This window comes from Hippocampus guttulatus, chromosome 5 (assembly GCF_054856545.1).
Source record: "Hippocampus guttulatus isolate MCC_2025c chromosome 5, RoL_Hgut_1.0, whole genome shotgun sequence".
Lineage (NCBI taxonomy): Eukaryota > Metazoa > Chordata > Actinopteri > Syngnathiformes > Syngnathidae > Hippocampus > Hippocampus guttulatus.
Window position 1 is genome coordinate 17,027,884 of NC_141265.1, and position 24,953 is coordinate 17,052,836.

The 24,953-nt window shown below is 41.6% G+C and overlaps 1 protein-coding gene across 3 annotated transcripts in view; it reads right to left on the bottom strand.

Moving 5' to 3' along the window:
* Positions 1-1,177: 1,177 nt before the first annotated feature.
* edil3a (EGF like and discoidin domains 3a) overlaps positions 1,178-24,953 on the bottom strand; it is a 77,746-nt gene continuing 53,970 nt past the window's right edge. For all 3 annotated transcript variants that reach the window (XM_086112014.1, XM_086112013.1, XM_086112015.1), the window contains 2 exons: positions 10,226-10,381; positions 1,178-4,351 (listed from right to left, as the gene is read on the bottom strand). In XM_086112014.1, coding sequence (XP_085968140.1) covers positions 4,202-4,351; positions 10,226-10,381 — 306 coding nt within the window. In that variant the 3' untranslated portion in view covers positions 1,178-4,201. The remainder of the gene's footprint in view (positions 4,352-10,225; positions 10,382-24,953) is intronic.

Here is a 24,953-nt window from a genome sequence, read left to right on the forward strand (position 1 = left end):
TGAGAAGCATTAAGGAGCATTTGTAGATGCGTCCCGTTCCAAATTACTGTTTTCATTATTGCCGCCGTTCCCATAGCAGTTGATGAAATATGTGGCGACACTGTACAGTGAATTTAGAGCTTTGGTTCTACATACATTCTACATGTTTGAAAATTAGTGCAATTTCAGTTTTCCTGATTTTGTTTTGGGAGTGTGTGACACACTTTGGAGTCTGGTATGAGTTGCTCCTCACCCACGACAGAAGTAGTTCGGCACCTTTGGGTGCATGAGCGGTTAGTGGGACTTTAGTTGATTGACTTTTGACAGTTGAGTGGGATGTGATTTCAGCATAGTCAGCAGACATGCCCACAGCATTTGAGAACGGAGAGAACAACTTGATTCCTCATGATTATTGAAGCTTTATTTGAAATACTACACTTGAAATCGTATACTTCATATATACAACTTTTTCATAGGGGCAGTCAGAGCAAAACATCTCATTGCTTCTGATTTCTGAAGGGCCCGGGCAGAGTAGATTGACACGGCAGTAAATACGGACTACAATGTGATTGGATGATACATACTTTATCGTATACTTTGCACTGTATTGTTTCCACTCGTGCACAGCAGCCTGCCACTTCCTCTGCAGTGCATTTTAAAATAGTGTTGAGTCCCTTGCTCGAACTCCTCGCAGTCGCAGTCTTTTGATGTGGAACATCTGCTGTCTGCTTGAGGTGCGAATCTGCCAATTGTTGCTCTGCGTAAAGCGGTGGCCTAGAGAGGAGAGCCATCGATAAAAGCTCAGTATCACCGCGAGCAACATGTAGTGAATATGGTTCGACCCAGCATTGAGATCATGATGTTATTATTTTTTTTTGGGGGGGGCACATTTGGCCCATTGTTTAATTTTGTCTCACCCACAACACTAGACATACAGGACTGTGCGCTCTTGGCACCACATTTAAACGGAACAAGATTGCAGTGATTGAAGTCGGCTGCGACCACTCCCACATCGGTGCATCCGTCCCGCTCTCAGATCCGCCAACCAGTGCTTGTTTGTGTGGTTACCAATGATCAATTCCGACCCACCTCTGGCCAGTCATGCCGCACGCAGCACAGGATTTACACGGTGGACGAAAACAGAGCATTCAGTGTTGAGGCTGATTTGAAAAAAAAGAGAAAAAAAACACAACCACAATACTTTCACAGATATGGTTTTATTTGTCAAACTGAACTGAGTTTTGGAGTTGTAGCATATTTTTTTTAACTGTACACAACATCTGGTGTCACACCAGCTGGCTTGAACCTAACCAGCTTTTTTTTTAATTACATTTTCTCGTTGGACACTGGGGTTAAGCAGGTAATATGATGTCGACATACAAAGACAAGATGAGCTTCTCTTCATTTTCTACTCCCTCTTGAGATGCACTTGTACAACACACAAGACAATCAATGGCGAGTACAAAGTATAACCTGCGTGGAATACAACAACTTAATGTACCGGTGAACATCTTTATACTATACAGTTCAAACTCATCATGCAAATCTGCCCACTCTTGTGCTCACGGGCAACAAGGACCAGATGCCGAATGAAGGGATTCGGCAGTAAACAACTTTTTTTCAGCGCAAAAAAATAAAGATGTTTGTCTATGCTTGCCTTGCATCCAACGAACGTGAAGAATGCCAGTCGTTACGCGATATTTCATAAATGAGTAATTTACAACATCGTTTTTACAACAGTTCGCACAGCTAAAGTTGTCTGTGTAGATTTTTTTCTTTTTTTTTTGCTGTGCTTTTTCTCACTTGGACAAAGACTTCCTTGATGTTGAGCTTCCCTAAATTTGAATACCAAATGAATGAAACAACCGCTGCCATTCGGTGAGCTTGGAGCATTAAATGAAATGGTTGCTCTTAATACATTTTCCATTTCAGGCTCTACTGCAATCTAAGACTGGATGTGTTGCATTTGTACAGTATGAAATAACTAGATAAATTCCTTAAAGTTCATCAGTAATTTGACACAAGAGAGCCATTTCCCTTCGACTTTCCTCTAAAGCTAAGAAGTTTGGATCAAGGAGAGAACAGCATTGGTAATTGGAGACCGTTATAAAGAACATCCAATTAGTCGGGCACACTTGCCACCTCTTTGTAACCATACAAGCCAGCTAGAATATTCAGAATGTGATTCCACAGCAGACTACCTACTCGCCATCAGCGCTCGACAAGCTTTTCCATTGGTATAAACTGGTAGCACTGGGCACTATTTTGTACCTCATTGGTGGGGGCTCCAAGCAGGCCAAGCGTCTATCATACTGCATATCTGTCTAAAGTAAACCACTTTTAGTTATTTGTTGATGGCTCATCATTGACATATTGAGAATTTATGGCTAGAAATAGCAAAAATAATAACACATGACCAACAGCTACACGCCACAAAGAAAACAGAACTCAATTCTCCTCCATTGATGTTGTTTGTTAGCGTAGCTTGCTCCCACCGATGCGTTCAATGCAGCATGTTTTTTTTTTTAGCTGGTACTTGTGTGGGTTCTATCCATCCATCCATTTTCTAATCCGCTTATCCTCACGGGCATGCCGGAGCCTATCCCAACTGTCTTCGGGCGGTAGGCGGGGGACCCCCTCAACTGTCGCAGGGCACACAGAGACGAACAACCATCCGGGCTCCCACTCACACCAAGGGACAATTTGGAGTGTTCAATTAACCTACCATGCATGTCTTTGGAATATGGGAGGAAACCGGAGTACCCGGAGAAAACCCATGCAAAATCGGGGAGAGCATGCAAACTCCACACAGGAAGGCCGGGGGCCTGGAATCCAACCCTGCACCTCCGCACTGTGAGTCAGATGTGTTAACCAGTCCACATTGTTCCACGCGTTCTAATATCGTGACAAATGTGTCAAGAAGAACCACAAAACATCTCACTTTATGATTGTAAATGCATTTGCACTTAATAGGAACCATCCCATTGAATTGGAGAAACAATCCTGATGCAGTTCGGAGCGTGTTTGGTCAACTGTTACCGTGGTTATTGCAAGTGCGTGACAAACATTGCTTACGTCGCTGCATGATTCATCAAGGGGCTCTCCTTCCAAAAACAAGAGACATTTGTCGATTTAAACATAATCAAAGTAAACGGTTCACTTATTGACTTACGCTTACTGACTAACCATTGTGGTTAAATAATAAATCACAGATAGTGTATGCAGTTGTGGGCTTGATGGGGCATACAGTATATCCTGAGCTTTTTAATAAATTCAGCTTACCATAGACAACACTGAACACAGATTTATAAAATGTGGAGGAAAAACAAATTTGGAATAAATACAAAAACGCACAAACACTCAACACAAATCAATGACATAATAGTAATGAGCAAAAATGAATACAAACGAGCACGTCAACATCCGCGTCAGCGCGGCAACACAACTGAATGAATCGCCAAGAGCATTTGCCGACTTCACAAAGCTCCCCTGTTTCAGAACAATTTGAAAGCTTATGGGAAAACAGTTCCCTAAATTGAAGCCATTACCTTCACGGCCGGAGGTTTTGACTGATTTTTCGTATTAAGCGTTCTTTTCCTTCACGCACCATGCAATTTCCTCGTCTTTTACATATAATACAAGAGCATTAAATACGGTTTTGTTTGATGCAGTAACGCAAGTGCCCATTAAGGTGAAAGCATGGCCTGGCAAAGTTAAAGTAAAAAAAATATTTGACAATTCGATGCGTTTGTGTGTGTGTGTGTACGTGTGTTCGTGTGTGCACGTGTGGTTGTCTGCGTGTGCGAGGGTGCGAATGCAACATGGCCCAAGCGTACTTTGTTTTAAAAAGTGACTCTGTACAATAGTTTGTATGGCAAATCCACAGTGAGACCCCCAGCCCCACACAGCCCCCCCCACCCCCACCCCCAACCCTGAACCCACAAATGTATATTACAGTTCTCAAGAACAATAAAAAGGCAAGGATCACGCTGTAAAGAAAACTCAAGTGACATAGGAAACTAACAGAGCATTAAATTATTGTACAAATGATAGATCAAAAATGGTGACTCTTCCCAAAATTCTTGAAATAAAACAAACTACTGGAAATCTTTATTTTTCTTTTTTTTTTACAGGTTGCAGAGTTTGTTTTTCCACCATTGGGTGACATACGCCAGTATACCGCTAAGACGGGAACGATGTTGAAACCAAGCAGGGAAGGACGTCACTCTTCCACAGTGCAGCCGAGTACCTCTGCGCGCAAAGTGATCCTTCCGTACCACGACCACGGAAGGATCCGGATGAGCCGAGCGTAAAAAGGTGGATCGATCACGTTCTTTCTGTGGGTCTCGTTGTCAAAGTTCCCCTGAAAGACCTGCAAGCACAGAAACACACGGAACTTTTGTTCTTTTGGCATCCTCAGCAGATCCTTCCTTTATCCATATTTAGGCCTTTCCATCGCTTTGGTATCGGTAAAATTTGGTCTCATCGGTCCATAAAACTTTCCAGAGTTCCAAAGTCATCTCTGTACTTTTTTTTTTTTTTTAAATTCAGTGTAGTCCAAAACGATGGAGGTAATATCGTGACTGTTTCTGCAACAGGCTCACTCGTATTTATTGATGACGTAACTAATGATGTAAGCAGCAGAAAGAATTCGGAGTCTACAAAACTTTTTTGTCTGGCAATTTACAGAAAAATGTATTCAAACTAATCGGGACATGACACAAAACACACTGCCAACACAACAAAGGACTTCACCGGAGGGAAGAGTGGATGTTTTTCGGCTGGCAAAATCAACCACTTGCATTTAACTCCTCAAGAGGAGACTGAAGAGGGAAACCGCCCCAGAAACAAACAAGAACTGAACGAGGCTGCGGTAAAGGCCTGGAAAAGCATTTTAAATGAAGATAATCGACTGCCTGGTGAAGTCAGCTGGTTGCAGGCTTCATGCAGTAAGGCTTACACTGCCAAATATAAAATGGTATTCACTTTAAGTTCATTTCAGAATGTCTGCTCCAATACTTTTGCTCACTTGAAAAGCGGGTGGCTTCAAACGGAAAGTGCTCTGTACCGAGTTGTTTAACACATCTAAATGTGAGGCGGTCTTTTCATTCATTATTTAGTTGGGGTTTTTTTGGATATCCGCAGAAATGAAATAAACACTTTAGTGCCCGCCAAAAATATTTCAGAAGCTCTGTCCCGCGATTGTCGGCTTGGGACTGTAAAATATAATCAAAGTAACACTTTGTGGCGCATGCTGATAGGAATTGTCGTCACATGTACACAGCAGTGCAGCCGCTGAACTACCCAGGCAACAAATGGAGGCTAAATGAATTCTGATAATTAATTTATGAATCGCTTTGCTTGCAATAAACCTTTAAACAACAGCGCGGGGCCCAAGTCATGGCTACAAACATGCAGAATGCAGCATTGCATTCGTAAGTGCTTAATTGATAGTAGAGTGAAGTTTATTAAGAGGAAATGAATCTACCAGGGAGGGGGCAGCTTCATTGAAGGATATGATCAGTCCAATTAAAAACACATGATTAGGCCTGTGGAATTAGAATGTAATGAGACTCACTGTTGTGCAAAATGGAAATATTTTGGACGGGGGGGGGGGCGTTTTAGAAGACACATATCGTGGTAGTTTTATTTAAGCAGATGGTTTTGACCAAATGACTTTGGTTGAGAATAAGATGCTTCTGTGGTGTTGTTTTTTACACACAGTTCCTCATTCTCCTAAAATAAGCCTTAAAAGCTTTGCCTCGATTTTAGGAGACAGTATGTCGCTTTTCAAGCATCTTTTATGTCACATGTGTGTGCATTTCTAAAGTAATAACAATGACTCATTGTGTTGGGATTCAATTTATTATTATTATTATTTTTTACTTGTATACACCAAGATTCTTTTTGCCAATGGCTCGACAAAACTTTTCTTGACACGCGCAAAGAGAAGAATTCAATTACCGTCAAATCAACGTTTTGCAGCTCAAATTGATAAAGAGAACTGCTGTTGTCAAGAAATGAGTGTCATTAAAGCGTTCAATGATGCAAATTGGGTAATGACGTCATATAGTGGCAACACTGCTACCACATTGGGTGTGTCTACGTCTTTGTGTTTTGATCATGTGACAGTTGCAGTCTTTCATTGGCTTTGCCATATGTTTGATATTCTTTAAAACAAAAACAAAAAACGATTGACACTTTTCCTACACATTCCGTTTCAACATGTTGCTCCTCCAGTGAAAAGGGTTTCCAGTTACGTCCGACACAATTTTACGAGCACACTTCCATCTCCTCAGAAACTCAGATTCAACGCTCTCATGTTAAAGGGAGGGTTGGGCAATCCTATCCTGCCTTGGAGCGTTTGGTATACAGACCTCTGAAGGGTTTACTCTTGGTCGTGACTAATACTTTATTACTATTAGGCAGAATTTGCAGCTTAACGTGTACGATGAAATGTTCCCAATGAAGTTGCATATTCGCCCGGTCGGTAACTTTAATCAGCCGGAGGGATATGCCGAATTTAATCCTTAATTGCAAACCAATTTGCAATCTCTTCTCCGGGGAGCCGCAATCTCGAGTAATCAGGAGTGGATGGATGATTTAAAAATAGACACAATAATGCAACTCCAAATTCTTACTCAAAACTGCTTCTGGAACTGCAAAACTATTGATTGTGTTGTCTGGTAAATTGGTAGCTTCACATTGCCAGCAGAGGCCTTGTGTGTCTTGGGAAATTTTAACGTGTCTGTTATTTAAACCTGCTGGTTGGGTTAAGAGTCCGAGTCACCCACATTTATTTGCGCTTAGTATCCTTGAGAGAGAGACATTGCAAACCCGGCAGTTTTCTTACCGAAACATCACTAAGGGGGCACATTGCATGGGCACAGTGTACAAGTTCTCTCCCAAAACTGATTTTAATTATTGATGACTGATCCAGAGTCCCCCCGGTGTCCAAGCGGTGGAATGAGCAAGTTCATGTGCAGTTGTTTTCACAGCAACTGTATTTTGTCACCTCTTTGCGAATCAAGGAGCTAATGGCTAATTAACCTCATGACACCCGAGTGGAAACAGTGTGACGCATAAATCAATAACTCGGTCTTGATTGATCCTAACAAGCGATGGTGTTAAAAAAAACATAACAAAAAGGCAAGGGGTTTCCCATAGTAGCAGGCCAAACAAAATGGTCCACTGGAGATATGTTGATAAAAGAATGAAGTTAGCCTGTTTTGCTATAATTTGAAGATATTTTTTGATGTTGCACAAAAAAAAGCCTTTCATTTATTTATTTTTTTGCAACTCAAAATACCCAATTTGTTCGGAACCCGTCATATGATTTTTAAAATGTTCAGTGTGTCGTACTCAGGTTGAACTGGCCATCAAGTGGACTTATCTTTTTGACAAACTGCCATTTTCAGAAAATCTTGTCGCCTTGAACTACAACCCAAGAAAGATAAAGATCTTTTGATTTAGCTTATATTTTGACAATAACTCAAAGATCCAAAATTAATCACACCCTTTCTAAGGACACATATCCAGTGTTCTAAATTGATCCTTTAGAATGGCGCTCAAGATTGTCTGCTAGTAATGGGAAAATGTTTTATTTTTAACTATAAAAATAGGTAATTGTAAATATTTGTAATTTCAGCCTGAACATAACTTTTTAAAGTGCATTGTCCTGATCATGTGCCAATTCACCAAATACCAATTCCCTTCGACTGAATTTGGCCCATTGTTGGATCACTTTTGGACTTGACTGTGAATGAGAACCTGTCAGGAAGCAAAACATTGATGCTGTCATTAACGTCTCTCTTTTATGGTGCGCTGGAACAAAACAGGACCATCCCCTAACCCATAGGTGTCGAACTCAGGTCCTGGAGGGCCAGGTCTCCCTGTTGCAACACACCTGATTCAAATGAACAGGTTCAATGTCAGGCTTGCGCAGAGCTTGCTGATCATCTGATCATTTGAATCAGGTGTGTTGCAACAGGGAGACTTGGAAAACATGCAGGGCAGCGGCCCTCCAGGACCTGACTTTGACACCTATGCCCTAAACTTTCCCACAAAGTTGGAAGCACAACATCAGAAATGTCTTGGTCAGAATTAGGATTCGGGACGAAGCCCCACTGATGAACACATCAATGAATAACCTGCCCATACAGTGTATCGTGAAGGACGACGTCACGATGCGACGCGTCTCTTGCGAAGAAAAGGCAACAACGACGGTGTCCTATGGACTCTGCGAGGGGATCCTGATATGAGTGCCGGTGAGCCGCTGACTGCCGATATCTGTATTCTGACAGAGGCTCCTCTCTAAATCTCCATCTAACCGCCTTTAGCTGCTGCTACACAAGAGCTGAAGGCAGCAGCTGAGAAGAATACTTAGAAGCATCGTACACTGTGCCCAAACTGACCAGCCAGGCACACACAAACACACACTCACACACACGCACTATACATCCCTGTCAAGTCCACTATTGTGGTGTGAAAGGAGGAGCCACAGGAGCTCGACAGTCAAATGTGTCCTCTGGCATTAATGGCAACTTGAGCTGTCTGAGGTTTGAGGGTGGGGGCGGTGGGTGGGGGGGGGGGGGCACCTTGAAGAATCATGCTTGTGAAAGGTCCCCTGGCTCACTCTCAGGACAAACTGATTGACATTCTCCGCAGCCCTGCTAAACAAGCCTCTCCTCTAATAGCGCACACACTCCGGCTGACTGGCTGTCCTTGTTTTGCCCTGAAGTATATTGCCACAACAACTCAAGGGGAGGTGCATTATACACTGAAAGAAAGAGCTTTGAACCGTCGAACGTCATTTCAACGGACCCCGTTGACAACGTTTCCACCCCTGTTACATTTCAAAGTCCCGAATTCACATAATTCATTTTCCATTTGCGGATTTTGCTTCCTTAATGATGACAACTTGATTATAACGACTGGATTTTTCCCACAAAGGAGTGAAATGGCTCTCGTTAGAACGAACCGTGGGAAGCGAATTGCCGCTGCGTCCTGGCTTATAAGCAAAATGTACAGCGTGAGATGCCCCTCCGTTGCTTAGCAACGTGACTGATCGACTCGTACGTTGTTGTACTTCCGGAGGCACGGCGCGCATGATCTGAAAACGTGCGTGGTAAACGGAAGCAAATCTCGTTGTCTGTGAAGCCTGAAATTGTTTTCCTCTTACTTTCGAAAGGGAGTCTCCCACACGAAGCTGAGCCGAGACTACGAATTGGCAAAGTTTTTTGACAATCATCCGTAATGGCAACAAAATCACGGCAGAGTTTTCACTTTTCGCTTTTTTTTTTTTTAAATACCAATGCTTGTAATATGTATATTACTAATACTACTTTGGTTTGTGTTAACTGCCAGCTATAATTTGAGTTATAAGCAAGCTTCGGATATCACCGCTCAGCTGAAGTGAAAAAAGAAAAAAATAAGAAAAAGAGCAATTAGGTAGTGGCCTTGCGTGTGTATGTAGATGGATGTCTGCTTATAAAAAAACCCCTAAATGTTCAACTTTATTTTTTATTTATTTATTTTTTAACTATAATTTTATTTGAAGTTTTTCCAGAATTGCCCCTCTTAAAATACACCAGAGAAGCTCCGCACCTTTGCAACCGTCATGAAATGTAAACTGGCTCAATGTGGTAAGGTCTTCAAAAGGGCTGTGGATTTTCCATTGCTGTGGTCTTACCCAGTCACAAATAAAATCACAAGAGGCAGTGCTTATCTGTCAGTAACACGGAGACTGAGAAAAGTAAACAATGGCCCACTTGCCGACAGCATGTGAAAAGACAAAAGGTTTTTAGTTCCGGCTGCAGCTCTCTTCCTATCAACAGAGAAGCCGAGTGCAGCCCCCGCTGCCTCTGATGTCGAGGCCGATTGGAGGGGACATGTGTACCCCGCTGAAGGGCCGTAAACAAGATTTTCTGATCAGAACCGGTCAAGCTTGGTTGACACAACAGTCTTATCTGATCCTAAAGCGGAGAGGCAATCCGGGCTAGGTCAGTCCGAGGGCTGGAAGAGGAGCTGTCGACGTGGAAAAGAGACACGGGAGAGGGCCAAAATGGAGATTTGACATTTTAATCAGCTTCACACTTGTTTGTTCAGTTTTATATGACTGCTTTTTCGTGGTATTTTTTTTTCTTTTCTGGAATGTAGCCATTTTGAATGGCATCAAATAAGAATGCCCTTCATCCATGAGCATGCACATGGTGGCTGGGTGTAACGGGGTGAACGCGATCCATACCTTGTCCTTTCCTTGCTTCTCATCTTGGTATACTTTCCACCGCTCTCCGTCATTACTGTACGCCAATTTGTACGAGCCGACAAACTGCACATGGCCGAAGTCTTTCGCTCCCTGGGTGATGATACCCGTGATCTTGGTCGGCACCAGCAAGTCCACCTGGAAAAAGCCAAGCGAGAGAGAGAGAGAGAGAGAGGGAGAGAGAGTGGAAGAGACATGAAATAAGTTTGCAAGAGAACCAGAGTTGAAAAATGCTGACAAGTTAAGAAGAATATAATTGTTGTATGTCTCTTTTCATTTTTTTTCCACACAAGGAGAGAACTTATTGAGTAGAAACGCGCGAGCGCAATGAGTGGCTTTCATGATTCACAGATATTGAACAGCAAGGGGCACGTTCACAAGCTCGACTAAGCAGTATAGAAATCTCATGCAACTTCAAAGAGCCAGACGTGTTGATTGGGACTTCATTTCAAAGAGCTTCTTATTTGTTACACGCAGCGAAATTTTACAGTGCTTACAGCTTTGAGGTGAAACATTCTTTTCTTGACATTTGAAGGTTCGCTCGCCAACAATGATCGCCGATGTGACTTTCAGTCATTTAGAAAACGAAAGATTGCAAGTGCTTTTCAACAACAGCTTTTAAAATGCCTCGCTCACGCAATAAAGCATAAAGCTGTGTGTGCTGTGCTCACGCTCACGCACTGCAGAAGTACCTTTCTTCGCGGCGCACAATTCGAATCACAAAATGAATCGAATTTGCAGTGTGATTTAGTCGAGCATTATCCCCAAAAATGTGTTTTGTTTTTTTCTTTTTGGGGGGGGGGCACACAGAAGTTCCAACTGATGTCACATGGAAATAAGTTGACCAATTTAGAAACTCTCAGAGTACAAGAGCGACAAAAGGTGAGCGTTGCTTAGATTGAATGTACGCATTGAGGACACATACATCAAACCAATTGCCTTAGCCTACATAGTACGGATCACAGCACGCTGACAGGACTAAATGCACATTAAATCCGACCAGTGTAGATTCAAAAGAAAACCTTTTAATAATACAAGACGTTAGGCCCCACCTTCGGGTTTACACCGAACACTGCGGTGACTCTTCGAACCCCCCACTGCACTTTCATTCCTCCAAACAGCCTACGTAATCTGAAATATCTATTTTAAAGCGATGCGAAGCCAACTTCCGCTGTTTTCCCTCGCAAGACTTTTGAACACCGCTCGAGAGATTTCCTCTCTCCCCCTTGACTGTGAGGTGAATTTTAGAGGAGCTTCCTTCAGCACAGCCGGTGAAAACAAAAAGGAAAAGACCTTGGGCCCTGACAGACATGTAAACAGCAGGCCCCTGTTTATGCCTGGGATCAACCTATCAATCTGAGCCATACCGGTATCCTAAGTCCTGGATTGATAATATCAGTAGAGACACACCACCTATATATAAACACCACTTTTTCAGACTGAGAAAACAAAAGAGTAAAATAGGCTGTTAGATGTGATGGTCATGAAATCAGTACAATGATGAGGTGTCAGTACAATATGTGGTGCTCGTCTGACATACCGTATTTTCCGCACTATAAGGCGCTTCGGAGTATAAAGCGCACCTTCAAGGAATGGCCTATTTTAAAGCTGCTTTTATACATAGGGCGCACCACATTATAAGGCGCATAGAATAGAAGCTACAATAGTGGCTGCAGTTGCGTTATGCATCCATTAGGTGGAACTACGCTAAAGGCGATACGATACAATATAGCTTCATTTGTGTAGAGCTTTCACAACCACTGCAGCTGTAACAAAGAGCTTTAGAGAACATTTAAAACACTACATCCATTAAGTTAGGCTCCACCTTCATCGGTTATTCATTCGTTCTAGACAGTGACACAACACCTCCAGTCTAAGTACTTCCATTTGTGTACTAGCCGATACTGAGAACCGATATGTCATAATGCTCTTATGTCTCGCAATCGTGATGAAAATGTCCATAAAAGCCACATAACAAAACATGGCACAATCCACTCAAACATGACACTCTTTAGAGTCACAACTTGTCACGACTAACATTTTAACATCCAATTGTTTATTCTTCCGATATTCCGTAACCCTATGATGCGTGTCAGAAGACTAGAAAGGATGCTGTAAAACGAGCACATAAGTAGATGAGAAATGAAGAAGAAGCTCGCGCGGCGGCAGCCTCCTTTGCCGCGAGAGCGGAGTTCATCCATTTTGCAGAGCGTAATTTATAATCGGCTAACAAAGTGTTATTACCTTAAAGAATCAATGTTGTCGAATCGGTGCATCTCGAATTGTTGCAATATGAGATATGGGTGTTCTGTCTTCTTGAGTGACATTCGAGATTCATTATTTTGCATTTTCTTCACTCAATTTCCATCCGATTAAAAAAAAAAATAGATATCTGAATTGGAATTCAGCAAACAGCTCAGAGTGCTGAGACACATTTGACAGGCTGGACATTATTCAGCCTCTCCTCAATTAAAAAATGACAGCACATTTGGTCTTTGCAAACAATGTTTGTATTTGTATGCAGGGCAAAAGAGCCCAAAAACTTCAGACAAGGTGAACATGGAGCCGCATTCCAAACACAGTCATTCTTAATCAGCAAAGAATGTACTAAACGTATATTGTTGATCAATACCTCTCCATATCAATCACAACAATCGCTCAGTGTGTGTACCGTCATTCTCGATCCAAGTTCAGGAAGATTACATTGCCTGTGGAATGTTCAGGCTGATTTTTTTTTCAGGCCGGTTGAGCTGTTTCTATTGTAAGCAAAGGGGAAAAAAATGAAGTCTGGCATCGAACGTAGAATTGTTGCCGTGGGTAGTGGTCGGATAATCCAAAGCACCTTTTGTAACCGTAAACTAAATGTGTGGATGAGATAAGCTTCTTCGAGCTAGACTTCCTCTTCAGTCTTCGTACACCAATGAGAAAAGAGATATATTTTTTTATATTTGTTGCCAATCTTTGTTACACAAGCAGAAGTGACCCGAAATTGTACTGGCAGGAGGCAAAGAAGCAACATTTGTACACTTGGGCCAAGCAAACGCTCGACTGCTCATTAGCGTGAGAGATTTGGTGGGCAAACTTTGTGTCCCCATTAGAAGTAGCTTTGCCAGTGAAAACTAAACAGATTAATGCAGCGAGGGCGGTGAGAGGAGGCCGCTTTTCCCTATCTTATAAATACGGCACATGCATGCATCGCCTATTGCTGACAGCATCGCTGCTTTAACTGGATGTGGTGAAGCCTCATTTAGTCTTCTTAGCCTGTGGCAAACGTGTGTGCGTGCGTGCTAGGCATGCATGTTCTCCACTAAGTCACAGTGTAAAGTTCAGAGTTGTCTGTTAACTCAACTCGGGGTACCATGAAAGAGATGATGCAATGGACCATCAACTCCACAGACAGGGTATAAACGCGTCTTAAAAGTGACAAGGACTTGTTGGGGGGGATAAATAAAAAAAATCATGATTGATCGAAACAGGCAGCCTGGAAAATGCCATCCATACATACACTAACACCATAGCCTTGCCCAGCTGACTTTGAGTGAGATGGAGTAAGTAAAGGTTATTTATAGAGCACATTTAAACACAGCTCCGCACTAAAACGAAGCGCCGTACATAATGCATTAGTAGGAAAAAAAAAAGAAAAAAGCAGTGACCGACAAAACAGGTACAGTTGCAAATCAGAGGTGGAAAACTTAAAATGGCACCAAGAGACAAACACCTAATTTCAGATGAACCATGGTCAGACACTCACAACACTGCTGAATATTCTGAGGGGGTGGGGGGTGGGGGCGGAATTTGGTCCCTGCATGTTGGAGGAACTAACTGTGTTTTGCATCATTTGAAAGACAAGAAAGACCGTGTGCAGAATATTTAAGAAGAAAAATAAGCACCGATACGAAAACAAAAAAAACAAGCAAACCTGATACTGCGCGCTATCAAGGAATCATTCATTTCCCAATTGTCAATTTTGTTGAACATGTGTAATTTGATCAATCAAATCAGATGAGACATATTAGCCAGAAACGTGAGAAATGGATTTTGTGCGCATGAGTGCGGAGGCAAACAAACAACCTCCATGCGCTCCTTCATTAGTTCAACCCACGGTGGCTAAAGACATAATAACGTCTCAAACCGGAGCGCAGAGGAGGTCATGATGAATAGTTGTGCGCCCAAACAGGGATGGCCAAGAAACAGACGATCTCATCATGACCACATTGAAATCAACATCTTTTACACAGGATACGCAATCAGTGGCGTCTTATGGGAGATTTTTTTATTTTTATTTTACATGTACATGAAGGAAATCACAACGATGGTAAAAATGATTTTAAGAAAGCTCTTTCATTGATCTGAAGAGCACAGAGCAGTTTTAGCAGGAGTATTTTGTTCGACGAAGGAGACCAGAGCTAGACGTGACACTTTTTTACACTCTTACATATTTCTTAGACATACTGTACATGAAAGGAAAACAAAATGTGTACCAGATGAAAGACCAAAGTCTCAGGTGTATAGTTTGTATTCATGGCATTTTTCGATTTTGTTTTCGTGCCGAGTTTTAAAGAATCAAACAGAGTTTTAAACATTTTGCCCCACAACTGTGTAAATTGTCTCATTATATCGGGAATGATGTCACTCTGGATTTTCCCACTCATAAAACAAGGACAAAAGTATTGCTGTTGCTCTGACTACCCCTCGCCCCCTTTTTTTTTAACGTAATAAACATTAAAGTCAGGCACAGAAAATATCCAAAGTGATTTTTGCATCATTTGATTTGGATATCCTCAATGGAAAGACACTGTACAGTTTTTCAAAATGTACTTTGTTGTTTTGACACTACATTACAAATGAAGTCAGCCGGTTGGTTGGTCAAGGCACATGTCACAGCCAAAAGTGTAACGGGATAAAACATGAGGAGAACGCACGGTGGCGAATGGTGGCAAGCACACAAACAGTGTGACACGGCACGGGCATCACTTTGCATTAGACAGCAGCTTCCTCCTCCTCTCCAACCCGATTACTTCCAAACTCCCTCTTGATATGCCAGCGCAACGGATGGAAGCAATTCCGCAGTTGGCATCATTTCACAGTAACTGTTATTCAGACCAGACATATTTTGGTCTTCACTATGTGCCTAGAATTTTTTTTAATATCCATTTAATATTGCCAAGCTACTACGTTATTTAAAAATGGCTTCCTTCTGCACCACATGAACAAGTGACGAATGACAATGTTGACAGTCATTACTGGTGGTGGCTCTGTGTGCAGTTTTTCCTGATCGTGTTTTTTTTCTTATTCTGAAAAAACCCGCGCCCGTTCTAAATATTTTACCTCAAACAAAACACATGTCTGTTAAGATTTGGGGAAAAAAATGACACAGCTCTATTCCTTTACTGTGAAGCGTGTGATATGCATTTTGTCTTAAGTTTAATTTAGCCTATCCTCGATAATGAGCCTCAATTAAATTTGTGACTCACTCCACATTTCGTCAAGCTTCATCATCACCCCGATCTGTTCGGGGTTTCACGTTAACGTACACCATAATGTTCCATCCACAGCTGTTAGTCTTGCCAAGAGACTAACAGCTGGGGAGGGTCTACAAAGGAGCACTGATAAGAATCGTATTCTTTCAAAGTGTAAAGCCTTGTGGAGCGGTTACGCCATTTCATCGTGGACCTGATTACGTCATTTCCACATTCATTGCATTAAAAGACTCACGTTTGTAGGGAAAATGAACAGCACAATACGCACTCGCTCATGGTCACAAGTCTATGGCTGAGCAGGCTTTTTTTTTCTTTTTATTGCCAGCCGTTAATGTTTCGTATTACATCATGTATGATTACAATTTGGATACGACTTGCGATAACATTCAGATCCTACTGAACACATCATAACCAGACCATCAAATCACTGTCCCATTTTATTGTTTCTTTCGTGACGAGGTCAAAAAGAATACAATCGGAAATACAATGCTAGAATTGAATTGATTGTTATTTTTCCAACCACACTTTTCAGAACTCGACCTGATATTGTTAGAGCCACTTTAAGCAGACTGCAGTAACACAGATGGAGCCTCAGTTCAGCTTGTCAAGTCGACTCGAAATGGCTGCAGGAACAGATGAAGGGAATTGGCCATGGCAACACCAACAGGAAGGAAATCAACCATGATGCCGTGGGTCATTTAAAGCTCTCCCAGAAAGGAGAACAAACATCTGTGACTTTTCATCGTGTGTCAGTGTGAGTGAAGATGAAGAATGGCTATGATATTGCCTTCGAGGGAGACCCGCTAGATTTCATTCCTTTTTTAATGTTCACTGTGACCGAGCACGTGATGGACACAGTGACGATATTAGCAATGTGTGTCCTTGTCTAGAATCCAATCTGTAACACACATGGCCACATATAGCCTACTATACATAAAAGGAAAGGTGTGCCGCACAAAAAAATACCTCTGCAGTCGGTATTGTTTCGGATCATTCTGAATGTTGAACAAGTAGCTGTATCCGTCACAGGTGCAGTGCAACCCCACATATAGCGAAGTCTCCTTTGCCGTGACAATTTGTCTGCATTCACCAAACAGTTACTGTTGTCGCTAACCCGAAAAAGTGAATTTGATGATTTAAACCGTTTGTGGAAAATGTTATTTTGCATATTTATTAACCTATGTGTTAGCATTTTAATTAGGCTAGCATGCTAAATAATAGCACTGATAGCATTGATGAGCCTCGTGTGAAGCTGGTTCATTTGTTTTGAATAATTTAACTCTTGAATGCAGCCATTTGTGTAACATGGTTTGATAGTTGTATCCATGCTACATGCATGGTGATGTTACTCTGCCAATTGTTCTTCTTCTGTGTCTGATACAAAATTAATTTGGGATCAGGTTGCTGCACTCCAGACAATTCTGGCAGAGCTGCTGAAGACTCGTGAATTCATCATTGGCAGATAACACAGATACGTGAATGCTAAATTCGTTGAAAGCCGAGAACGGGAAGGAAGAGAGCAAGTGTGGCACGGAGGTGTGCAATAGATGTGTTGCGGAAAGATAAGATGGTGTCCTTGGATAATGAAAAGTTACCCAGGCACCAGCAGGCACATACAGAATGTTTAAGGGTGCGTATCGTTGGAGGCAGCCAAATGCTAAAAACCTCCTACCATAAGTAAATCAAGGAAGCAGATGGAGTCACCGTATATTCGGTAATCGAATTTGGTAGCTGATTTAATCATCATACTAGCTGAAGGGAAATTGAATAAAAAAAGACGTATCATTGAGCCGATTACACTATACAAACATAATACCATAATATTATAAGAACAGAATGTAATTTACAACGGACAGGTTTAGATTCTTCAAAAACAGGCCCCTACGATGAGGACAATTAAAACACCAATTTCTTTTCTGTTGTACATATTTTCCTAAAAAAATTCCTTTGGAACACGCCTTTGCCAAATTTCACAACATTTGTCACAGTATCAAAATTAATCAGCGCATCACTTTAAATGTTCACGTAATTCCTACATAGGTAACCAGCGTTCAAAGGGTTTCTTGTTAGCTCGTCTCGACTTTAACGATAATGTCCGGTGGTGTACATTGGTACTCACAGTTTTTTGCACAATTTCCCGAAGAAATTTCGAATGCATTCATGGTCAATAAACAACTCTTTCATATATAGTTATGACAAAGTTCCACATATTTATTGCTTTGAGTTGAGAGCAGAAATTCAAGATACGAACGCTGGATGCTAGAAGTGAGGTCAACTCGCTTATCAGCAAGCAGCAGTTTGGCAGAAGGTGAAAAAAGTTTCAAAAACAAAAATTCAAGGTGTTTACTGCCACCGCAAATTGGAGTTTGGAGTACTCTTAAACTAAAACAAAGAGATCATCCAGTCACGAATGACAAGATAGACTAATAGAAGTCCAAAAGTCATTTAATTTTCATCAGAAAATACGATACCTTGTATGGTAACATTATTTTGAGCATCTTGATTTTGTGGTAAAAAGCCTAAAAAGCCATAAAACAAGTCGCACGGTGTCATGATTCGGGTTGGGACCAACAGGTGGCACTGTAGGGCTCCCCCTGCAGCTGCACACCTGTTGGTCATTAGGTAATTAGTGTAGAAAAGGACTCCTGCCCGAACACTCAGTCTCGGGTCATTGTTTGCTCTTTGCTACTGTCATGTTCGTTTGTTGCTGTTTGCTCTTGGCTACTGTCATGTTTGTTTGTTGCTGTTTGCTTGCAACTGTCCTGTTTGTTTCTGTCATGGTTCTGTTCCTGTTAGTTTTTTGCCACAGTCATGGTTTTGTTTTGCTAATTTGGATTAGTTTTGGTTGTTAGCACTTTGTTTGCTTTGGATTCAGTTTTCTCTGTTTTATTAAATATAATTCGTCAAGTTCACCCTGCTCCTCCCTCCTGCCTGCTTTTTGGGGTCCACCACCACCACGCAACGTGACACATGGCAGCAGCTTCCGCTAATGAAGCCATCTAAAAACGGGGTTTATTTCAGTGCAAAACTGCGAGTTATTTCTAACACCACACAAAAGACTGCTTTTGTAGAATTAGTCATTAGTGTTTAATGTTGTATGAATACGCGGGGTAGCTACGGGCCAGCTTCCCCAGTTGTTTGTCATTTGCTAATGACCAATTTAGCTCCCCGATGTTGTTTTGAGTTCTGGCCTCCTCAAGTATAAGATAACAAATGTAAGATAAGTAAACAAATAAGTAGATGCAACTTAAGTGTATTTTGTCATCTGCAAATCGGGCACATGATTAAATAGAAATGAATTGATGAATTGGACGAAAAATCATAATTTCATCATACACGGTTTGCAATAAATTTGATGTCATGAGACAAATCCAAACAGTGGTAAAATAATGAGCAGCCAGTGGAATAAAGCCTACTGTAGGGAAAAGCACCTTTATCTCTGTCCAGCTAGATCAATACGGCATGACAAGAAGATAAATGCAGGAATCGACAAAAACTATGAATTTATTTATTTTTTGGTGGTGGTGGTGGTGATGGGGCTGAATTAAGTTTGAAGAAGTCACTGTTGAAAGTTGCTTATAAGGCTACAAAGAAGAACGCTCTTTCTTGTTCTGGAAAAAAAAAGACATGATGATTGCCATTCAACTTAATCCCTCAGTGGATGAATGAAGCAAACATCCCGGCTCAGTCTCACTAATTGAAAGAAATACAGTTTGTTGTCGGTGGCGCTCCAATCGAGGTGACGTTTCAATCAGGATGTGCAGAAGTATCAGTAAAACTCGGTTTGATTACAACGGTATGCTCACAAACGCGTTCGGAGCAGTAATCAGTCACACAGTAAAATCGTCCCTCAGGTCTCTGTCGGGACACAGCTACATGTGTCAAACTGATGCTTTTGAGACTACTTGCACACAGATGGCCTGTTTAAGTTTTATCGTATAGCAAGTCATGCATTTCCGCAGAGGGCATTCTGGATTTCATTATTACGGGAAGATGCTGAGCCGCAGGTTTATATTTTCCCATTGATCGTATTTAAATTGACCCTTTGTCTGCATCTTTATTAACCATATTTCGCATTTGCTTTTTGTAAAAGACCTTCAAAGCCCCTATTGTAAAAATATTTTAATTGACTCAGCTTGCAGTATGTGCTGCTAACCAGAGCAGAGAATTTAAAGGGAGACGTCTGTGTACTCGACAGGCCACTTTAGGTTTCTGCTGAACATTCTCAAATATTTGATGCATGGTGTTGATCTTGCTTTTTTTTTCTAGAAGAACAAAAAATGCCGCATAGATCGTGATATCACCTCATTCCATTATTGACAGTATTGTACCACGGCCATTACTGTTGAGATTTTACTCTGACAGGTGTCAATACAGTCTGTCTGTGGGCGTTCACAGAAATCCATCTAGGCCACTAGCGTGTCACTAATTCCTCGATGATCACACGATTGATGATATGCTTGCTGGTTGACAAAATGCCAAAGTATTTAAAGTGTCAGGAGCCTTTTGAGTGATCCTGCTAGTGTCTAACCTTGTATCTGTAAGTCTCCGTCATACATAGTCATCTCTCATGTTAGATTATATTCAACGGCAGGTTTTCCGCTCGTGTCTCTTCACATTCACGCAACCCTGTTACTAAAACCCTTTTAGCCATGTTAGCCGTGATTCAGAAGAAATGATTATCAAGCTGATGTAATTGTTCTGACGATAGGTAGACCAAGGTAAGTCATTGCTTCTTTTTGAATTGTTTTTGGCTGTAATGGAGTGTGCCACTCAAACAACACAAGCCCTCGCATTATTTGAAAAAGACATTCATATTATATTTTTTCTTTTTTTAATCTAACGGCTACCGTATTATCACGACCACACAGCGCACCGTATTAAAAGACGAAGTGTAAATTACGGGTGCGATTGAACGCAGCCATGGTAAAACGTATGCTAGCCTAAATAATGCGGTAGCATACAAACATGCACGTTAGCGTTTGTTTTTAAAAAGACAGCGGGAACAAAACTGAATTTGGTTATACTTTTATTGAAGTATTTAAGAATATACTCACATTATTATTATTATTTTTCTGATCAATCCTTATGATCAAATCTCTCAAATTCCTCATCTTCTGTATCCAAAATGAACAGCTGGGCAAAATCAAACTCGCCAGGTTCCCTCGCGTCATTGTCAGAGTCAGTCTCACTCGACACGGTCGCAATGGCCAAGGATCAAACCACCAACCTTTCTCAACTGGTTAGCAACACAGCTAACACAGTGACCGTGTACGTGAGCAAAACTCTAACATTAGCATTGATATGCAGCGTAGTTCATATCGACTTACTCCACTGTAATTAATGTTGAAATTAAATTAGCATTTTATATATCTGGGCTCAAACTGTCAAGGGCTAAGTGCTACCTTCGAGTGTAAAAATACTGCTTACACAAGAGGTTACCATAACCACACAGCAGTAAATGTGTTTAGGCAGAGCTGTTGATTTTTAATTGGATATATGTTCACTATTCATTAAATCAGCACAAGATGGTGCACACAAATGTGTCTAAGAAAGGAGATAAACAGATTGCTGATAGCCCAGTCGTGAGTTTGGTCAAATGGGAATGTTGCCGGAATGAAACTTGATTTTAGAGTTTCCCCACATGCTTTAAAAGCACATTTTGGGATGGAGATCAGAATCATAACAGAGAATACAGACCTTCGGGGATTTTTGCAACATGAGAGCTGCTGTTGCATAAGTTGTGATTTGCAAATGTGCGCTGCACTGAATAGGAGCACCCTCACCGGCGCATCACTTGCAGAGCAGCTAATCGATTTATTTCTGCATTTTCACAAGTGTGACCTGACTCAGATTTGATCTCAGACTACAGTAATTATCAGTGTGCCACAGCCACACTCGCACAAACACACACACACACACACCCATCCTGCAATTATCACATCAAGGTGATAACTGGATGAAAGAAAAAAGACTTACAGATGAGTGATAACTAACACACTTTAATAACTTACAACTCATCTACAAAGTACTTTTCCTTACCCCATAGTTGTGGCTGGTCCTCCTTTTTGGGATAAATGTTGCAGAGTGATCTGCTGAGGTTTTGCTGAAAAATGTCCAAATTGTACTACCTATGGAAGGCTATGCATTTAGCTCAGACGACTAATATAGAGTACAATATATGGGCTGGCTGATTTTGAATGTGTACTTAGCAGGCGAAAGACTCATACTCATATACGAGTCAACATTTTTAAAAAGGAAAAGCATCAATGACAATTGATCCTGGCCTGTCCTTTAGCAGTTGCTGGCTTCCTCAAAATTACTGGAGCGATGCATTTATTTTCTGTCGCAGTTATACTTTTCCACTTCCACTAGCACTTCCAATTTCATCACTTCAAACTATATGTTGTGCTTGCACCACTCTCCCAAAGTTCCCGTGGTAAAAAACAAACAAACAACAAAGCTACATTGTACTTAATTAAAGGGTAAATAAACCCCTTTCTCTACCACTTTTGCCACCAGCTCGAGCAATCTGTCACAGTGAGCAAACACGTAGTTTAGCTCTTTTCAATCTTCCCTAAATCAGGCCCATTATTACTCGCTCATCGTGAAATCCGGGCCTGTTCAGTTGATGACAAAAACAACTATCCTGGATGAATGGCAACATGGAGATATGCAGGTTAATTGTACCGTCAACCGTTTAGTGGAAGAGCTTAAAATGGTTCTTCGTGACACAACATTGCTGGCTAAGATACATAGATAAAGATGCCTTATCAACGAATTCAGTGGAATTAGCTAACCACCCGCAGCATGGCTGGTGGTCTCTTGGCAATTACGGGCGTATGCCCGCCTATAAGTACCACTTGCTGCAGTAGAGAAGAGGCGTTCAAGATTTTCAACAAAGAACCAAAAATTTGGCGTCAACGGCAGATGCTAATGACACTGAAAACTGCAGAGGCACAGCGGATCGTCTTTAAATGGCTGCCTTTAATGTTGTTTACGAAGTTTCAACACGGCTATAAACCACTCCAAGACTTTATCTTTATTTTGATGTTACCACATGGGATTCGTAAGAATGTGACAAAACGTGCTTCAAGTTTACGCCGCTGAATAAAACCTAAGTGCCTGGATCTGTGACAGGAGTGACATTCCTTAACAGGTGCCTACAGACAAAACTAACTTGAAATAAAGATGATAGATGTTAGGTGGAAGTGATTATAAACTGGGTGTGCAAAAAAAAGTTGTTTCATAGCACCGGACTGTAGAACAGGTGCGCATTGTATTAACAGGGACAACTAGGAAAGTTGAAGGAGGTGTTCGAGTGGATAATAAACTAATCTTCTCAGAGCAGCTGGAGCATTTGGCAGCTCACTCTGACAAGCTTCAGCTTCCCTCTTTAAAACATCTTGAACGATGATTTCCTTTCCTTGCAGCCTGAAATAATTCTGCCTTGGACAAATCCCAAACAGGCGTGCGTTTCTTCACGTCTGTTGAACGTTTGAGATTTTTTTTTTGGGGGGGGCACCGTCGATTTTAAATCTGTTTTCATTCACTGAAAGACAAGAGATCGGCGTTTCGACAAGTGATTTTGTTCAAATGTGCGTTCACATGTAGGAGCTTTCCGTTATCCGTGATGGACAGAAATGGTGCAGAATGTCGACGTTGTTTAGGCGATGAGACATTTTTGCTGATGGCAGAAAGTGGGGAAAAAGCTGCATAGCCACCTGATGCAATTCATACACGAGAATAATAGCTTTGTGCTCAAGTAAACAAGGATCACGCTGGGTGAGTAAATGTGTGAGTAAAATGAGGCAAGATTGTCATTATTTCAGTTATTGACTTTTTGTTGGCGGTGTGCTATGAGATTTGTGAAGAGATGCGACAGGGCACAGGGAAGTGGGAAGCTACTTATATAAGGAAAAAAATAAAATAAAAATTCTCAGTAAAATCCTGCGATTTTTTTTTCTTTGCGTTCTCCCATTTAAAGTGAAACCGAATGCATCAAGGAGGACGGTTTGCTATTAGTGCCTGAGAAGCTACCCCGCAGTGCACAGCAGGGAAAGCACTGGGTGCCTTGATTAATTGGAATGCTTAACTTGTCATTAAGGATGATTTATTTCATTAATTTGTAAGGTTGAAACGAATTTCGTAATGTGGCTCAGAATCAATTATTTGCCGCGGTGGCACAACAAAGATAACTGATGGGTTGAGGTTGAAGAATGAATACATACAGCAGTGATCACTACTTGATTAGTCAGGTTCAATTGTAGTAGAAGTGTGAAATGGGAAAGCGTGCCGCATAGCGCACGAGTCTTATTGTGCTCTCTTTTAAAAGCAGATGCTGTGTATTAGTGTGCAAAAAAGGGCCCTTGTCAGCGAGCATCGATTTTCACAATGCAACTACATAGCGCCGAAAGATTCCTGCGGGCACAGCATGTAATATGAGACAAGTTTTCTTTGACCAACAACAATCAATTTTGCTCAGCCGAGCTCTCCGGTCGGGATGGGGCCACCCTAAGTACACGTCTATTTCCGGCACACACCCTCCCCTAACCTCAAATCTGAACAAAACCTTTCAGTGTAATCAAAAACATATCGGAATAGAGCCCAAACAATCTAATACCATCAAGATAAGCCAGTATGACACCCGAACGGTGTCATCCATGGACAGGCTGTATGCATGGAGCGGCAGGCACAGCAGTAGGGCCAATAAATCAAAGAAATCACTTTGATCTTCAATTCCCTAGGAGGATGATCCACATTGCCATTCCCTCGGTTTTACAGATTGAACTTGGAGCAGGGGGGCTCACTTGAAAAGAAGTCAGCGTTTTCTGCCTTTTAAAGGGGATAACAGCAACACAACAGATCATCCTAATGAAGGCAAGCTGCTAAATTGACAATTACTTTGAAATGTATCGGACTCGGCTTGTTAAACAGAAAGCGAGGGACGCAATGGTTCACTTAGAGGCATATCTTTTTTTTACCATTTTATGAGATATTTCCAGTCATCACTTACTGTAATGAAAACAAATGAATGAGTGTTTTGATGGAGAGACTAAACCTCAGCTGAAGCCCAAGATAACTGCACTCAGTCAACGATGGGAAGGTCCAGCAAGACGAGTGAATGCTAAAAAAACTGTTTGAGCGCATCATAGTGACAGCGAGCAGGTATGAACCGCAATTCCAATGGAGTTGGATCCACATTCCGGGTCCTAAGTATGTGCCCAGTG